At 43.8% G+C, this 17,762-nt stretch overlaps 2 protein-coding genes across 6 annotated transcripts in view; one reads left to right on the forward strand and one right to left on the reverse strand.

The window, feature by feature from the left end:
• The first annotated feature begins 352 nt into the window (after positions 1 to 352).
• On the forward strand, positions 353 to 14,057 carry prpf40a (PRP40 pre-mRNA processing factor 40 homolog A). Of its 2 annotated transcripts, none has more exons than XM_080478385.1 (26): positions 353 to 403; positions 2,511 to 2,654; positions 4,229 to 4,312; positions 5,666 to 5,684; positions 5,777 to 5,796; positions 5,949 to 5,990; positions 6,123 to 6,233; positions 6,567 to 6,687; positions 6,985 to 7,009; positions 7,141 to 7,359; positions 8,522 to 8,627; positions 9,568 to 9,632; positions 9,732 to 9,896; positions 10,654 to 10,762; positions 10,842 to 10,992; positions 11,116 to 11,249; positions 11,368 to 11,533; positions 11,787 to 11,878; positions 11,966 to 12,082; positions 12,289 to 12,426; positions 12,553 to 12,648; positions 12,738 to 12,824; positions 12,920 to 13,010; positions 13,092 to 13,153; positions 13,233 to 13,388; positions 13,549 to 14,057. In XM_080478385.1, the coding sequence occupies exons 1-26, from the start codon at positions 401 to 403 to the stop codon at positions 13,636 to 13,638; spliced, it is 2,613 nt and encodes an 870-aa protein (XP_080334511.1). In that variant the 5' UTR covers positions 353 to 400; the 3' UTR covers positions 13,639 to 14,057. The 2 variants fall into 2 exon arrangements, with proteins under 2 accessions (XP_080334511.1, XP_080334512.1); XM_080478386.1 differs by having other exon boundaries at positions 11,368 to 11,482.
• A 718-nt stretch (positions 14,058 to 14,775) lies between these two features.
• fmnl2a (formin-like 2a) overlaps positions 14,776 to 17,762 on the reverse strand; it is a 46,781-nt gene continuing 43,794 nt past the window's right edge. For 2 of the 4 annotated variants that reach the window (XM_080478391.1, XM_080478390.1), the window contains one exon: positions 14,776 to 16,493. In XM_080478391.1, coding sequence (XP_080334517.1) covers positions 16,384 to 16,493 — 110 coding nt within the window. In that variant the 3' untranslated portion in view covers positions 14,776 to 16,383. Of the gene's footprint in view, positions 16,494 to 16,917; positions 16,965 to 17,762 lie in introns of all 4 variants that reach the window. The other 2 variants (XM_080478389.1, XM_080478388.1) reach the window with 2 other exon arrangements.

Consider the following 17,762-nt stretch of genomic DNA (forward strand, 5'->3'; position numbering starts at 1 on the left):
TGTCTCTGTGTGTGTGTTGATTCTCAATTATTTAAAGTCATAAATAAGTAATTAATTTGTTTGTAAAATTAGTATTTTGTAATTGGCTTACTCCTTTTATAATACTATAATCGTTCTAATAGTAAATTTTAATATGAACATACTGGTGGTGTATAATGCTTATATTCTTTCATCCTATTAGACAGGCGCTGATAAAGTCACTTTGAAATCGTCCAGGTACTTTGCGGATCGTTTCCGAACATTGCTGCGCATTTGTATTGCGTATTTCCCACGCAATACGATGTTACAAAGATTTAAACTTTGACCCTTTCTACGTTCACCCTGAGCTGAACCAATCAGGTGGCTCGTTGTTGAGACGTGCCCAAACCAGTCGGGGGTGCTTGCCGACTGTCTCGTCAACATGGTGAGTGTGGTTGTTTCAAAGAAAAAATGTATTTTATCGTTATGGGCGAAACCCATCAAAAGTCAACACGTGATTGTGTCCAGCTTTTCCAGCGTTGTTAGCAGCAACTCTTAAGCCTGAATCGCAGAATATTGACGTTAGACGCTCTAAACCGCCGGGTAGTATGCCGCGTTAGCATGGGGCTAACTTAGCGGCATAGTGCAGTGGTGCAGACTAAATCCTGGACTTGAATGGCTTCACTGAAAGGAAAGGGCATTACTTCACTAGTCCTTTTTGTTGATTGTGCTCAACGTCTGTATGTTACTAAGAAGGACTGTATAATTCTAAACCTTAATGATCCAAGTATTTATTCATACATGTATGAAGTTAGTTTGTTTCATAGCATGTCACCAGGTGATGTGCCAGGATTTAGACATATTTCATTCAACTCAAACCACAACCTTCACAAAGTTAATTAGCCTCCCTTTGAAAATTTCGGCAAATATGTACATTGCTGAGAAACTCCTGCTTGGGAGAAAGTACAAGATAACTGGGAAATCATTGATTCACTGTGGGATCAGGAATTATTCTGGAAGTATAACTTTGTATCCATATTGAAATCGTCCAAACTTCAAAATGAATAGAACCATTGATGTGACTTATTTGGTTTTTGCATAGTCATTTACAAGCCAATATTTCACGACAGTCAGACACTATACTTCTCCCCATCAACTGTTAAATGACACAACAGTTTAAGAAACTTGAGAAATGACTATAACTAATGGATTTAGAATAGATTATAAATACTTCATTAATCCCAGAGGGGAATTCTCGGGCAAGGTGTGTTGTTTAACTAGTATGTCAAGATGTTTGTTAGTTAAAGTTGTCTTTACATTTTGTTAATTGTATTAGATTTCACCAGAGCTGGAGGATATATTCATGGTGTACCATATAGTACAAAATAGATATTTTAGCAGTGATATCTAGATTTCTTGTCGAATCCAAAAATCTGGCAACACGTTTTGATATTTCACAGAATCTCCATTAAGGGGCGATTGTATGGGAGCAGCTGGACTAGTAATCAGATTAGTAGATTTTGCATGTCAAACACTTAAAGCACATGTTTGTGTGAGACTACAATGAAATCAGATTCAAAGCTTCATAAAGTTTTGATGAAACTTTTTAATTTTGTGTTGATGTATATGTGCTTATGCTTAAATTGCAATGGAGCTATCATTTAGGATTAAACATGTTAATTATTCTATGTTGATGTGTAACACAAGTATACAAATGAACACGTGAACTGGATCACTATGGTGGGATGATGCTGCTGTTTGAAAAATACTGACGGTAGATATTTATGGGTTTGATAGACACAAGTGTACATCTGCAATTATTTATTTCTCGAATAGCTGGAGTTAACTTCTGACATTTATTATTAATATTGTACAAACAATTGATTATGTTGTTGATGTGTAACATTGCTTGTTTTGACCCACCCAACAGCCATAACCAAAGGATAAGCTGCCTATTACCAAAAAGGGATTGTAAATGACCCCAAAATGATTAACCTGCCTGAAATTGTCAAGTGATGGGGTTTATTACACAATGAGAAAAATATGAATGAAATGGCCTCCGTTTTTTTATTTATTTTTTCCAACAAGCTAATTGATGAAGTGACTCTACTGTATCTTGGATTGTGCATGCAGCTGCCAAATGATTTTTTTATTTATTTTTTTAATCTAAAAAAAAGACTTAACTTTTATATTTCAGAAATAATTCTGATTTAAATACATCTTTTTTTAAAAAAATAAAAACCTTTACACCACTGGCTTATTTGAGTTCACTAACTCTGTGGTGTTTCCTATTCATGACAGTCTTCATCGGAGGCTAATAGTGGCCCGAGTCAAGCGCCACCTTATCCAGGTGTACCGCCCTCAGGAATACCTCCCCCATTTGTAAGTTACTAGTAGAGATGTGTTTTTTTTTTTTGTTTTGTTTTGAGAAGTAGCTTTTTGCTGCCAGTCATCCTGCAGGGTTGAATAAACTAAAACTAGTCCAATCTAAAGGTCCTTGGTACTGGTTCATTAAATCTTTATTAATTTTTTTCTTCTCACCCTGTGTTTAGATGGGACCACCAGGAATACCGCCTCACTACCCTCCCATTGGAATGCCTCCAATGGGACAGCGGCCGCCCAGCATGACACCGATGCCACCTGGTATAATTCCCCCCGGCATAATGCCGCCAATGGGGGCGCCGCCAATGGGACAGGTGAGCCTTGTTACAAGCTCTAATGGCTTCTTATTGAATCGTCAAAGCAGCGTGAGTTTCTCATGAGCCGCCCTGGAACAATCAAACATGACATGAGTTTGAGTGCCGCATGACATTTACATATCTCGTCGTTTGTGTGATTGTGCCCATGGCACAGATATCTGAAGAGATGCACAATATTGGGTGTTTGAAGAAAATGCCAATATTGTTCTTTCAGCCCGTTAGCTATATCAGTTTGTATGTTTTTGTTCTAATTGCTGTGGCCATAATGACACTCGCGTGTTAATTTATCTTCCGTCATAGACAAAGTGCACTGGCAGATGTAAAAGCTAATCAATGCATCTATTTGCTGAACAAAGAAAGAAAATGACTTCACTTTTCTCTTTAAAATGAAACTGACAGATTAAACTCGTGTAAAAAGAAAAGCCTGGATGGTGTTTTCCAATAAGACCAATCACAACAGAAGTAATTAAACCTCTTTTCTATAAAGTGTCGTCATCGTCCCAGAGAAAATTCGATTTTTGTGTTTTTCGTTATTTGGGTGGATCCCCATGGAAAGAGTGATCATTTCCCAGTGCTCATAAGATTCATCAAGAAGTCCGAGACAATAATAGTAACTATAATGTATCACTCTTCCTTATTGTAAAAATCTTCATCCAAACAAATCCAATCTGAAGGAAATAAGATATTCAGTAACAATGAATAGGCTCAATTAAACGCTAAGTAACCACATTGGGAGGAAACTCGATAAATTCACAAATTGTGAGCTGAAGATGATAAGCAGACAAAAGCTGTCAGGAAAAGAAATCTACATTTAAATGTGGAAGATTGATAAAGTTCTGTTAGCGAAAATCCAACAAGGCAAAGGAGACAAATATCCATAAACGTCGAGAGACTGACATTGGGTTTGTCTTCTGGCTTTTCTTCATGCATACGCTATAGATATTTAGTCTTTTATTTGTGTGCGAGGATTATTTAATCGCATCGCACAAGTTTTTGTTGTCACTTGTTTGAAAACTGTGGTGAATTGAACCGAGGTTGTGTTTCTCAGACTTAGCTGGTTGCTAAAAATATCTATTCACCATTTCTTGTGTCTTTTTCACTTTACAAATGTGGCTGATGGGTATCTCTGGATATTGCAGGTGGACATTAACTAAAATCTTATTTCTGGTTTGGTATTCCACCTTTTTCTTTTTAACTTATTAGACCCTTCTCAAGTAGCTCCTTGTTATTTAGTTTCTTCATGTATTTATTCATTGAGGACTAATTGGCCTCATTCTGCAGGAACATATGAAGCTGTCGTACATAAAAGGTGTAATCTCTGGGAAGGGTGTTTGATCAGGGTGTCGGCATGCCTAAGAAAGGTGGCGATGCCGTGTAGTATGCTTGCGTTGCTCCTACACAGATCACAAGCTGTGGAATCACGGCGTCGGATAAGCTTCGTCTCACCTTCACCCCTCAGTCGCAAGCAACCTTCACCAACACCCCGTTTCACACTGGGTCTTAATACTGTCTGCCTTCTCCTGGTAGTATGGAAGTGTGGCATGAATATTTCATGATGTTTCTTTTATTAGATGCCGGGCATGATGCCCCCTATGATGCCCGGGATGATGATGCCTCCTCGCATGCCAGCTGCGGCTGTACAGCCAACGGGACCGGTAACTTTCCTCACTACATTTTCCACCTGTGCTGTGCAGAGCATCACGTGGTTTTAAAGACACCCTCCAACCTGTGGGGGGGGTTCGTTTCCAAGTAGCATTTGTGCTTCTTACAAATTGATGATTCTATTAAAAAAAAAAAGAGACAGAGAGAGATATATCATCATTCATAGATTGGAATGAAACAGCTTAGATGCAAAGTACAGATTAAAATTGGATTTAACACGTGGTTACAGTGTGACTTCTCATCTCACTTTCTTGGTTTGGTTCCGTTGGGACTGACTGTTACAACCCAAGGTTATGGGCAGAATTGAGCAGCATAATTTATATTGGTAGAATATAAAATATTAACAAAAAAGATCAAACAAAAGAGTGAGGGAGGCTGCTTCTGACATCAAATGGTAATAGAAAATTAGCTTTTCACGGGAGAGTGTGTATGCTGGGTGGGAAGTTTCGCCTCACATGAAAAACTGTGAAAGAAAACCTATTTAGAGCATCACTCCGCCTGAGCAGTCCCAACGCATTTTACATGATCAGTTACACACACACACACACACACACACACACACACACACACACACACACACACACACACACACACACACACACACACACACACACACACACGCGCACACGCACACAGCAAATTGGAGGTACTTGGGGCCAAATGAACCAAGCAATTAATAGAACCAAAAGAGAGCTAATCATCCATCCATTTTTTTACTATATTGCTTTACTTGTTCAGCAGCGTGGTGATCTGAAGTCGATCCCATTGAACCGTGGGCGAAGGAACTGGTCACCAGTCCATTAAGGGGCACATGCAGAGAGACGTCCACCACACACACTCACTCAGCAATGGGCAATGTTTGGTTTACCACTTAACCTGCATGTGTTTGGACTGTGTGAGGACAAAGGATTACCCACCACACACACACACACACACACACACACACACACACACACACACACACACACACACACACACACACACACACACACACACACACACACACACACACACACACACACACACACACAAACAGGGAGAATAAACAAAGTCCACACACAAGAATGGAACAAGAAGAAAGATGAAATGAAACTCCTTTCTGAACTATTTTATTTGGGTTGGGGTTTTTTTTTTACTTTTAGGAGAGTTATGCTGACTGATATTCTGCACTTTTCTGTGACACTTAATGCAACAATCAGATTAGCTTTGTCAGTTACAATCCACTGTGCACAGTAAGTCTGTTACTGACGATGAGGTAGAGGCATGTCAATGTAAACCTCCCGTTTCAACATTGATTCATAGAGTAAATAATTGAGTAATAACATTTTCTTTTCCCCCCCCAACAGCCTGGCGTCGACTCCACAGGTAAGCTTAGTAAAAATAAACACTTTATAAACCACTTTGTATGTTTGTCTTAATCAGAAGTAGGTTTGACAGCTTTGTTTTTATTCACACAGCTGCCGCTCCGGGAACGTCTGTAAGTTTTACCACAATTTGCAGTCACATGCAGAAGTTTGCATGTTTACGAGTTTTGACGGTTCTACACCGTCATCCGTGTTTTTTTTTAATTTGCCTTCTGTCTTCTGCGTATCGGCCGTCCGTCAACCTCTCATGTGCTCGTCTCTGCAGAGTGCGACTAATGGATCCCCACAGGATGAACAGCCGAAGAAGGTCGGTGCACACTGAGAACGGAAGGATGTGTGAACGGCTTAATGATATTAACAAGCGACTGCAAAAGGATTTCAGATACAAAGAAATACAATGAAGCGGCTGATTCAAGTCTTTGTTTTTTGTTTGCCTCAGAAATCCCTGTGGACGGAGCACAAATCACTGGATGGGAAGACCTACTATTATAATACAGAGACCAAGCAGTCCACATGGGAGAAACCCGATGATCTCAAATCTCCGGCAGAGGTGCAAATCTTTATCACTTACATAACGTGTTTGCCATCCGCTTATGAAGCAGCTGGGAGGAAGCACTTTTTATTCACAGACGTATTTACATCCATGTTCTGTATGAGCATGACCCCGTGTGACCCGCTATTCAGCAGGGACAGCCACCATTAGATTTAAGTGTGAATGTGTCACACGCCAGATGTTCTTTTATAACAATAACATAAACAGGATTATTACTTACTCACTGTTAAATCTTAAAATGTTGCTTTCTTAGTTTATTGTGTTTCACCAGTTTCCCGGCCGTAGTTTATTGCTGCTAATTCATTTTCTCGGCTTTGTTTCCGTTTTTAGCAAATGTTGTCCAAATGCCCTTGGAAAGAGTACAAGTCAGACACGGGGAAGCCTTATTACTACAACTCCCTGACAAAAGAGTCGAGATGGACCAAACCCAAAGAGCTGGAGGATGTCGAAGGTAAAGTGCTGCTGTCTGACGACCTTATGCCTGTTATGAGAAAGGCAGTGATGTTCCATACTCTGCCTTGTTACTCTCTGTGGCTCAGCTTTTAACATCATGATTAATGGTTTGCTGTGTGCTTGTTCAATAAATTACTTCATGCAATTAGAGGGTACGTACAGACTTGAGGGAGCACAAATATAGTAGAACGTGTTGATCCTTTTGGATTCTTCCGTATCTGCACCAGTCACTCATCTGATAGATACTTTGAAATACAAAGAAGAATCCTCATAGTTCTTCCTTTGTCTCTTTCAGTCATGATCAAAGCAGAGGAGAATGGGTAAGGAGCTTCCTGTTTACCTTCTGGTGCTGGTCACGCCGCTATATATTATGAACAAATACAACAGTTCTTAAACAATGTTTCCCCATGCAGTGATGAAAGTGATGTTCATCAACATGCTCTGCTTTCAGAACGTCAGAGGCAACGGCAGCTCTGGGAAGTGCTGCAGCTCCGCCCGTGCAAACTGATAATATAGCGACTATGGCAACGGTAATGGAGGTGGAAACGCCGACAGTGGTCTCAGAGGAGCACCTGTCTCAGCCAGCCGTGCATCACGCAGCTGAGGTCAAGACTGTGGATGCACCCGTGGCTCCCTCCGAGACTACAGCGGTGGCCGAGGGCGCGGCAAGGTAAACAGTTATGGGCCCTTCTTTACACTGCGTGAGCACTTCAGCAAATACAAGACACGCTGAGGTTTCGGTTGATGTAGCTGCCGCACAGCGCAGGGCACACTCCGTCGTATTGTGAGTCTCTACATGTGCTGGGAATTGTTTGCATTGAGCACAACAAAATCAATATCACAACAAATATGAGAATTTTTAATAATAAAAATGTTGTGTAAATGGAGCACAGTGGTGGAGAGTCACCGCATGATGACACACATCTGCAACCAGATTCCGATCATCGCCTCTTCTTTATTAAAGATGAATGGTGAAAAGAATAAAATATGAATTAAGTCTTGTATATTACTATGTCAAAATGAGCTGGCGCGGTCTTGCATAATAAATATTCTTGTCGTGTTCTAAATGTGCATCGCCATCTTTTCATAACAATCCAAGTCATGAATAAAACATGAAATTGTACAAATTTGATGTGCTGCTTTCGCCCGCCACATGTACCACAGAATATCAGGTCATACCAGACCCGCCTGTAGTAGTGAGAGTTTTAAGAACAGCTACTGTGTAATACTCTGACCTGTTCACACGTAAGAGCTGTTCTATATCTGCTTGCTCTTATGTAGTTTACTGGAGTTGTGCTGGAAACGGATGTGGTTCTCAGAGGTTTCGACGTCAAGTGACATGTTTCTTATCAGAATATTACCGTTTCCCTGAGCTGTTCCACTGTCTCCTCCCTGAACTGTTCCACTCTCTCCTCCCTGAGCTGTTCCACTGTCTCCTCCCTGAGCTGTTCCACTCTCTCCTCCCTGTGCTGTTCCACTCTCTCCTCCCTGAGCTGTTCCACTGTCTCCTCCCTGAACTGTTCCACTGTCTCCTCCCTGTGTTGCAAAGCAGCCCCACAAAACATTTCTCTCACTTTCAGGCCAGGAGTTTTCTAAATCACTCAAAGTAACCCAGGGTTTGACACAGGGAGGGACTGTCTCTCGACCTGAGGTTTAAATCATATATCTTAAGACAGGAAAATGAAAACATTGGGTTCAGGTTCATTTAACACTTTATTTGTGAACAATTGGCTGTTTTAATCCACCCTACTTAATATGTGATAAACGCCCGCTGTCTGAAATGCTGTATTTGTTTACACGACTAAGTCGGTGGCGTCTTCCCTCCTTCTCAGTGTTGAAGTCGTGAAAGAAGAACGGCCTGAACTTCAGAAGAAAACCTACAAGTGGAACACGAAGGAGGAGGCCAAGCAGGCTTTTAAAGAGCTGCTCAAGGAGAAGGTGAGTCTGGCTGTGGAGGGATTTTATGGTGGAGCTGAGCTCGCTGCAGGCACCAGGCTCTACTGTCTCTTCAGTCTCGTTTCTCTGTTTCTGCCGAGAGACAAAGCTTTGCTGTGAAGTCCATCAAAAGAATTACTCTGGTGTCGATGCATCGCAGCATTTTCATGAGTTCAAAGCGTCCGCTCTTTATTTTATTTGGGGGCTCGGTTGATTGAAGATCGTCTGAGTCGTCGTTGATCCTGATAGTGTTACTTACAGCAAAGGTAAACAACATGTGACCTGGTTTTTTTTTACCACCACGGTCTTTGATAATGCCCGATGTGTTTAACATTCTGATCTGGATCTAATCCCTGTTCCTCCCCGTGAGCCCCTGGGAGGTCTCCGCTAAGCTTCACCTGCTGTTGCTGTGGACATGCAGTGTTCTTTGTGGCGCGGCCGCCCGGCGACGCCTACCTTGAATGCTGCTATATTTGGATGCTTTTTAATTTTGTGCACAACGCTCTCCTCCTGAGACTGCTTGCCATTTCCTGAAAGATCCTTATTCCTCCGTCTTTATGATAAGCGTTGTTTGATCAAAGGCCGGGGGCCATCTTGGATTAGGACAGTAAGAGAAAGTGGCACGCCTCAGTGAGTTACAATAACTGACAAGGCAGAGGCAGGTAGTGGAACCGGTTCATAATAGATGACAGTCACTCCCTAGGAAGAGCCACTTATATAAGTCCTCCTTAAATTATTGCCACTCTGTACCACTTAACCAGCATCTATTAGTGATTAAGAGTGTGTGTTGACTTTTAGGAAACCAATGCTGCATTATTCCTCCACCTAGTCTGTGTTTTTCATACAAAGCTCATCGGATTGTATTTGCTGTTTAGTATTCTGTGTAATTTGAAGATATTTGCTTTAAACTGGTGTGATTTTGTCTCATTTTCTGTATTTTTAGGGCGTCTCTTCAAACTCCTCATGGGAACAGGCCATGAAATTGATAATCAATGATCCTCGCTACAGGTACCGCATCCTCCTGGCTGGAGTTCATCCCATTTACTGACAATAGTAGATAAGCAGCATCTCTGACCTCAGATCTCCCTCCTTCTCTTATCCACAAAGTGCACTCCCCAAGCTGAGTGAAAAGAAGCAGGCATTCAACGCCTACAAAGTCCAAACGGAGAAGGAAGAAAAGGAGGAGGCCCGAATCAAGTACAAGGAGTCCAAAGAGACTTTCCAGAGATTCTTGGAGAACCACGACAAGATGACGTCCACCACCAGATACAAGTGAGCGCCGCAGTAGTGTCGCGGTGAACATGTGTGTTTTTCCCTGCATTGATTGGTGTTTCCCTGAATTGTCAATATGATTATGCAGATTGGATCAACAAAAGGTCATGTGTGGCTTTTGCACGCCATCACGCAGTTACAGCATCGGTGGCCTGCGCTTAACCTCCTCCGAGCTGTCGCACTGCCGCTCATCACACGTTCTCCACTCACTCAGACTTTTACTTGGTTCAGTCCGTCCTGTGAGGAGTGAGACACACAGTGACACCTAAACATTGCAGTCGTGACTCGAGACGCCGCGTATGACTTGAAGTTTCTCTTTGCTTGGGCACTTCATCCTTCCAGACTATCGACCGGTGACCTTGACAATAATCCAGTTTCAGAGATCAGCTGGCACCGGGATTGTAATCTGGACTGACAGACGAGCAGCAGCAGGACGGCGATAGCGCGGCCGCCTGATGGTGTGTCCTTATAGCCTCGCTGAGATCAATCACGGCTCCTGGCGCTTGTAATTAACAAGCTTGTCAAGGAGCCAAGCAAATTGAATGCGTCGACTGGACATTATGAAACACTTCTCCCATCTTTACTTTAATTTTTATTGATATTTGTACATCAATTCTTCTCTACTGTTCACGTGACTTGATTGTGCAAAGAGATCGGCGATGTGTCACTGGGAAATTTGAGCTGTGAAATGTCGCCCTCATGTGGCTCGTTGTGTGAACACATTCTGAAAGTTGGATCGTCTTCGCTTCCATTCCAGGAAAGCAGAACAAATGTTTTCTGAGCTTGAAGTGTGGAGCTGCGTTCCCGAGAGAGACCGGCTGGAGATCTATGAAGACGTGTTGTTCTATCTCGCTAAAAAAGAAAAGGTGAGGCTTCGTCCCGCTGTGGAGTTCCTCTGCCGTGATGGTGTGACATTAACGTCGGTACGCCTCCATGTCTTTGCAGGAACAAGCCAAGCAGCTGAGGAAGAGGAACTGGGAAGCTCTGAAGAACATCCTGGACAACATGGCTAATGTCACGTACCGCACCACCTGGTCTGAGGCCCAGCAGTACCTGCTAGACAACCCCACCTTCGCAGAGGACGAGGAGCTGCAAAGTACGACCGCAACAACTCTTCATTTTCTCCCACCGTTTGAAATGATTGCTGACAATATAAGAGACGGTGGTACTTTCACACGCCTCTAGTGAAGTCACTGATGTTGTTGTTCTCGGTTCACAGATATGGACAAGGAAGATGCCCTCATTTGTTTTGAGGAGCACATTCGGGCGCTGGAGAAGGAGGAGGAGGAAGAGAAACAAAAGACTCTTCTTCGAGAAAGAAGACGGCAACGCAAGAACAGAGAAGCCTTCCAGGTGAGACGGCCTGGAAACGGCTCTGGGTCTCATTTACTTCAGTTTAGCGTGCATTCAGAGTGGACGGTCGCGGAGTTACTGAATAACAGAGTCCCTGAATCCTTTTTCTCTCCATCAGAAATTCCTTGACGAGCTGCACGACCACGGCCAGCTTCACTCCATGTCGGCCTGGATGGAGATGTATCCCACCCTGAGCTCCGACATCCGCTTCGCCAACATGCTGGGCCAGCCGGGTAGGACAGCCGGCCTCGGGACACGTGGCGCCTCGTGGCCGCATGACACACGTGACTATGACCCGCGACACTGCAGCACATGACACAGACACGCATGTGAAGAGCATGAGCACATCAATGCTGGATGAGCTGCTCCAGTTTCTTTCATCGCATTTATTTAACGTCTCTTTTCTGAATTATTCACACGTGCTTTTATTGTTTAGAACCCTGGCTTTTGTTCCTCTTGCTGCGTCGGCTCTAATTCCTGTTTTCTTTGCTAAATGAGAAACTAGTTGCACTTCTAACGGCACGGTTTCTCCTGCAGGTTCGACTCCTTTAGACCTCTTCAAATTCTACGTGGAAGACCTGAAAGCTCGCTACCATGATGAAAAAAGAATCATCAAAGATATACTCAAGGTGAACGTCGGTGTTCTTGATCATTAGGGCTTTTTTTTTTTTTCTTCTTTCTTTTTATGAATTCTCACCTTGAATGTCCGTCCTCAGGACAAAGGCTTCCTGGTTGAAGTCAACACCAGCTTCGATGACTTTGGATCGGTCATCAGCTCAGACAAGAGAGCCACCACACTGGACGCAGGAAATATAAAGCTGGCCTTCAACAGCGTAAGCCTCCTCACGTTTGTCTCCACGCAGCACGGCACGCCGACTCAGCGCTCGTCCAAGACTGGTTTTATAAGAACGAGCTTACAGCGGCTCCGCTTTACGAAACTCTGAATCATTATACCATGGAGTGTAAAAGATGCTTTTCTGTTTGTTTTCCGTTTCTGTCTTTTCATTAATCGCTCTCCTCCGACCGTTTCCCCGTGCAGCTGCTGGAGAAAGCCGAAGCCAGAGACCGCGAGCGCGAGAAGGAAGAAGCCAGGAAGATGAAGAGAAAAGAAGCTGCTTTCAAGAACATGCTGAAGCAGGCCACGCCGCCCCTGGAGCCCGAGGCCAGCTGGGAGGGGGTACGTCGTCTCCCGCACGCAAAAGCTTCCTGTGGTCTGACGCCACGGCGACGCATCGCCACTCCGACGCATCGCCACTCCGACTCAAGAGTTTGATGTACTGACGGGTGTGTGTTGCCGTTCCAGGTCCGAGAGAGGTTCCTGAAAGAGTCGGCCTTTGAAGACGTGACTCTGGAGTCAGAACGGAAGCGAATATTCAAAGATTTCATGCATGTTTTGGAGGTAAGTTTCAAAGACGATTGAAGTAAAAAATAAAAATAAATAAATAGCGATGAACACGATGAGGTAAAATGACATGAATTGACTTCCAGCATGAATGCCAGCATCACCACTCCAAGACAAAGAAGCACTCGAAGAAATCCAAGAAGCACCACAGGAAACGATCCCGCTCTCGATCGGTCAGTAGCAAACACCCGGTGAAAGAGAAAGAAGCTCCAACCCCTAGAAAGTCCCGCTGTAGCTTTACATCCTGACTCACTCTTTGTTCTGACAGGGCTCGGAGTCCGAAGAGGAGGAATACCACAAGAAGAAGAAGCGATCGCAGTCCAAGTCCCCGTCTGAGCGCTCCTCCAGCGGAGAATCCGGTGAGTGTTTTTCACCACGTCAGAGGGTGGAGGAGAGAAGAAATGCGCCTTTGACACCAACCTTTTCCTCCCCGAAACCAGAGAGAAGCTATAAAAAGTCCAAGAAGCACAAGAAGAAGGCCAAGAAGAGACGTCACAAGTCTGTAAGTGCACAGAAAGCCCCGAGAGGTTTGTCCTCGCGCCCTCCTGTTTTCTAACGCGATTGTGCTTGCGGGCCACCAGGCGTCACCGGACTCCGACACCGAGAAGAAAGGAAGAGAGCGAGATGGGAAGCGCGAGAAAGATGCCGAGAAAGATAAAGAGAACGACAAGTCTCGGGGGAAATCTCGCGCTGAATCCAAACTGAAGTCCCCGAAAAGGAAAGCAGCCAAAGAGGAGGTAATTTCTGTTTGGTTGTTATGATGAGGTTGTTTTTTGTTTTTAATGGCCCAGCCTCGCATGTCACTCCTGCGGTGGTGTCGTCACCCCGACCACAGCCACAAAACACCTCCTACCCTGTGTGTGGCGTTAACAATTTGTGCGCCTTGCGTTGTGCCAGGGCGGCTGGGACACGTCGGGCAGCGAGCTGAGTGAAGGCGAGCTGGAGAAGAGGAGAAGAACTTTACTGGAGCAGCTGGACGCGCCGTGACGACGCCGCCGCTCCGCCCGGCTCTGCAAACGGGCCCCACGCCGGTCCGACCCGCGCTGCTCGCTCCGCCCACCTGGGATCGTCACGGCAACGCGCAACACTGAGCTTACACTCTTAATTCTGTGACTGATTAATAGCAGGAGGCCGATCAATGGTTAAATATCGAGTTGTCTTTCGTTAGCTTCAAGTACTCTTTAGTAGGCTGTAGTTGTACATGTTTTCCATTGCCAATTTTTTTTATACTCAATTTAAAAACCATATCTTCACTGTCACATTGACCGCCTCTTCCCCCGAAGAGGGAGAAGAAATCATCAGAAATGAAATTTGGAGAAATGTTCTCCGTTGGATCCAATTTCGATGTTCTAATTGGTGCATTTGTTGAAGACTGGTTAAATGTAATAAAGTTTTGTTTCAATCGACGAGTCTCCGGTTCAATTCCTGGCCGACTGGTCCTTCCGCTCCACTGCTCCCAGCTCATTAGGACTTAACGGTCAGAAGCCTACAGAGGGCATGTCGATGGACGAGTAAAGCCTTTTTCCTTCAGTGAATACATTCTCTATTTCTTTCTACCAGATGTGGAGAACTCATGTCTTTACATCAGCAAGTTTTTGAAATTGAAATAGCATTTAATAGTTTATAGAATCTTTTAGACTGCAGAAGCTGAAATTAGATTAGATTTTATCAAGTCATTTGATCTAATGTTGCCTTATAAAGGGTTAAATGTTGCTCTTGCTACAGTTTTAGTCGATCACTTGAAAAACTTATTTCCAACCATTTTCAACACGTCTTCTCTCGTCAGGTTTTGCGTGGCACAAGCATGAATACATGCAAACACACGGTGTGGACCAATCACAGCCTCACATTTACTCCGTTGACATGCGAATAGTCATTTTGCTCATCTGTGGCCGCCTCCGGACGGGTTGGTGCAGAAAACTGAACTATTCTCAGACACTAAAAATCCAAAGTGTTCAGACCTTTTAAATAATGAAATCTGGTGGAAGGTTGGACAGCCCTAAGGTATCGCAGCAGTCACTTGGTCAAAGTCCGTTACAGTTACATCCACACGGAGCTGCATTGATCTAGACAGGAAGGTTCCACCGCCCAGACAATCCCATGACAAATGAACATTTCTTTATTCAATGTAAATAGTTTATTTGCTCATATTTTGTTGAAAATCTCATATCACCTATTTATTTTTATTTTTCTTTAAAAAAAAAAAAAAAAAAAGCTTGTTATTTTAATCAAAGCACAAACTAAAATACATTTCTGGGGGAAGTTTACAAAAAAAAAAAAAGCGCCAGTATTACCCAGAAGCGACAGGCGGAGAGACGGAAGATGAACGTGAGGACGTGCTTCGGTTGGAGATGATTCTTGGAGGGTGTTTTTCACTGAAGCTGCTAGTATTCATGGTTAGTGCGGCACGTACGGACACTTTTAATAAATCACAACAATTGACTGGCGGTCGCACCTGTGATTAAAAACTACCGTTGATTTCCGGATGCATTTGGCTTAATTAAATATACAAAAGTGGAAACAAACTATAAGTTAAAATAACATTCAAGTTGTAAAGCACAAGGCAATGAAAACTTTTTTTTGTTGTTTTTTTTTGTTTAAACAATATTTACAATATTAACCATCCGGTAAAGTGAATTAAGTAGAAAAAAAAAAAAAAAGAAAACATTGTAGCAAAATATCTGTACATTTAGGAAACATCTGTGTGGTGTACTTTTGTTTTTAATGATTATGGACACACAGATAAAAACACGAGCTTAAATGAATCTTCAGTGGTTAAATACTATACATTAAAATTACAGTATAGTGAGTAGACACAGCAGCCTGGAAATATTAAACCTGTAAAGTGTTTCACAGAGATGCAATTCTGAATACCGTCCAGTTTCAATGAAATCTTCCAGTAGCGTTAAAGCGGTTCAGGCTTTGTTAACTTGGCCTCTTTTGTTCCCATAAACCAGATAAGAGACGGTGCCGATCCGGAGCAGACCGACTGCTTTTAATGAATTAAAAAAAAATAACTAAATGGAGAAATCTGCTATAAATTCACATTAAACTGGTTCTCAGTTTCTCCTTCGTCATCCACCTCTCATCTCCACAAGATGTGGACTTTTAATCATTTTCTGATGAATTGCAATCATCTGTCCTTTGAGTGAAACATCATGAGATGTTCAAAAAAACAACAACATTTGTGTTGGAAGAGGAATGGATGTGAGTACGGGAACGTAACGAGAAGCTCACTGCTTTTATGTGTAACAGCCGGAGGGAAAACAGCCCGGTCATTCAACGTCATCTGTCCCATTCTCTTTTCACGTGGCTCGTAAGACCACTGCATGTCCAGTTTTACACCTTTTTATATTAAAGACAGGTCGGGTTGTATTGCTTCAGGTGAGGTTATTAAAAAAAAAAAAAACAACAACATGTCAACAGACAAACGGAAGACGGCGTCGATATGAGACCACACAAACAAAAGTTCAGGCACTTGGCTTGTCGAAGGTTTGTGAATCAAACTTTCACTTTGTATTCAGTCCCGCAAAATGTTCCAGTCCTTCATAGTGTTCAGATGCTAAAGCGCACGTGGAAAGTCCTTATGTAATATATTTACATACTCAAAGGTTGCTACAAAACACTCGTCATCTTTCGCTCGCCGTCCTTCACTCTGCATCAGACTTTCTGTCACTCCTTCCCCTGACCTTCCTCCTCCTAACTCCCCGCTTCACTTCCACAGTTCCCTCGTCACATGACCACTTCGCCATTGTTCACCGGCCGCAGGTTCTGATCGTCAAATCGTTTCCTGACGCTCCGCCGCACAGCGTCCGCTCGCCTGTACGGCTGATTCCTCAGATCTGTGAGAGGAGGGACGGGGGGAGGGGGGGGGGGGGGGGGGGGTGATAAAGAGAGCCGTCAGTCATCTTGTCAGGGTGTTTTGATGAGCCCACATGTTCAGAGCGCTGGCAGCCTGACTCTCAAAGCAGTGTGAGGTCTAAACACACACACACACATTCACATGTTCACATAGAAGTGTCTGCAGGTCCGCTGTCTATGGGGGGATGTCACTCTGCCAGAAATCTAAAAAAAAGCGTCCAAACATCTTGTACAAGGAAGATGCATCTTTTCTACAATGTACAGTGTGAAAACCAGAGGGACAGGCAAGGAGGAGTTAAAAACTCTAAATGAAAATAAAGACCAGGAGAGGAGGTAATAAAGAGATGCTTGCCAGGTCTGGGGCACATCCACCACTACAGGGTTGCTACTGGAGGACTTCCTTACCCTCAAGTAGACATTGGGAAATTTAGTAATATTATTCTTCTTTAGGGCTAGACGAAAAGAAGACAAAATGAAGGTTAAAAATGGAGGAGGCCGACCAGAGCGCCTTCACAGCGGCGTTGCTAAGAGAGCAGCGGCGCGGGGCAAAGCAGATAGGCGGCGAGCTGCGGGTGGAGCGGCCGGAGGGGGGGCGCGCAGCTACAGGGGGGTTAACGGCTTCAACTGGCAGAGGAGGACAAAAGCTTCCGTAGTTCCTTCTTTCTTGTGTGTGTGTGTCACTAGACCCAGACTGCTTTGCAAAGTGGCTGCCAGCAGGATGAGAGCAGAGCCCCTTTCAAACTCCGAGTACACAGCAAGAGAAAACTGAAACAAACAAACAAACAAACAAACAAACTCCAGGACAAACAGCATTGTTATGTTCAATGGATCCATCACCAAAAAGAAACCAAAGGATGCAACGCAGCCAGGAAGACACTCAACACTGACGGATGGATGAACGAGTGAATCCACCTGGATGCATGTTAGTGACACACACACACACATTAGCAGGCAGACTGCAGCGATGCAACATGTTATCAAAATGCAGGTTAGTCATGAGCCCGACAGACCGCCGGCCCGGCGCCTTGCGGCGGCAGCATGCATAGTGCGTGGGACGAGCTGGTGGAGCAAGGGTGCATTGTGGGTAAGAAGCAGCAGGGATGAAGCGATCGGCATGCCAGAAGCAGTTCGAGCAGCGAACACTGTGACGAGCACACAAGCATTCATATATTTCAAACAAAACACTGATCGGAACAGAGAGAAGCAAGTTATAATGCCACGGACACACATCAGGACGTTAGTCACGGTGT

This window comes from Lipophrys pholis (assembly GCF_963383615.2).
Source record: "Lipophrys pholis genome assembly, chromosome: 13".
In the NCBI taxonomy this organism is placed as follows: domain Eukaryota; kingdom Metazoa; phylum Chordata; class Actinopteri; order Blenniiformes; family Blenniidae; genus Lipophrys; species Lipophrys pholis.

What these genes read in the sequence shown, in the direction of transcription:
- prpf40a (XM_080478385.1), top strand. An exon ending in CTCGTGGCCGCATGACACAC is followed by an intron (nt 11,534 to 11,786) that starts GTGACTATGACC and finishes TTTCTCCTGCAG; the next exon opens with GTTCGACTCCTTTAGACCTC. An exon ending in GGAAAGCAGCCAAAGAGGAG is followed by an intron (nt 13,389 to 13,548) that starts GTAATTTCTGTT and finishes GCGTTGTGCCAG; the next exon opens with GGCGGCTGGGACACGTCGGG.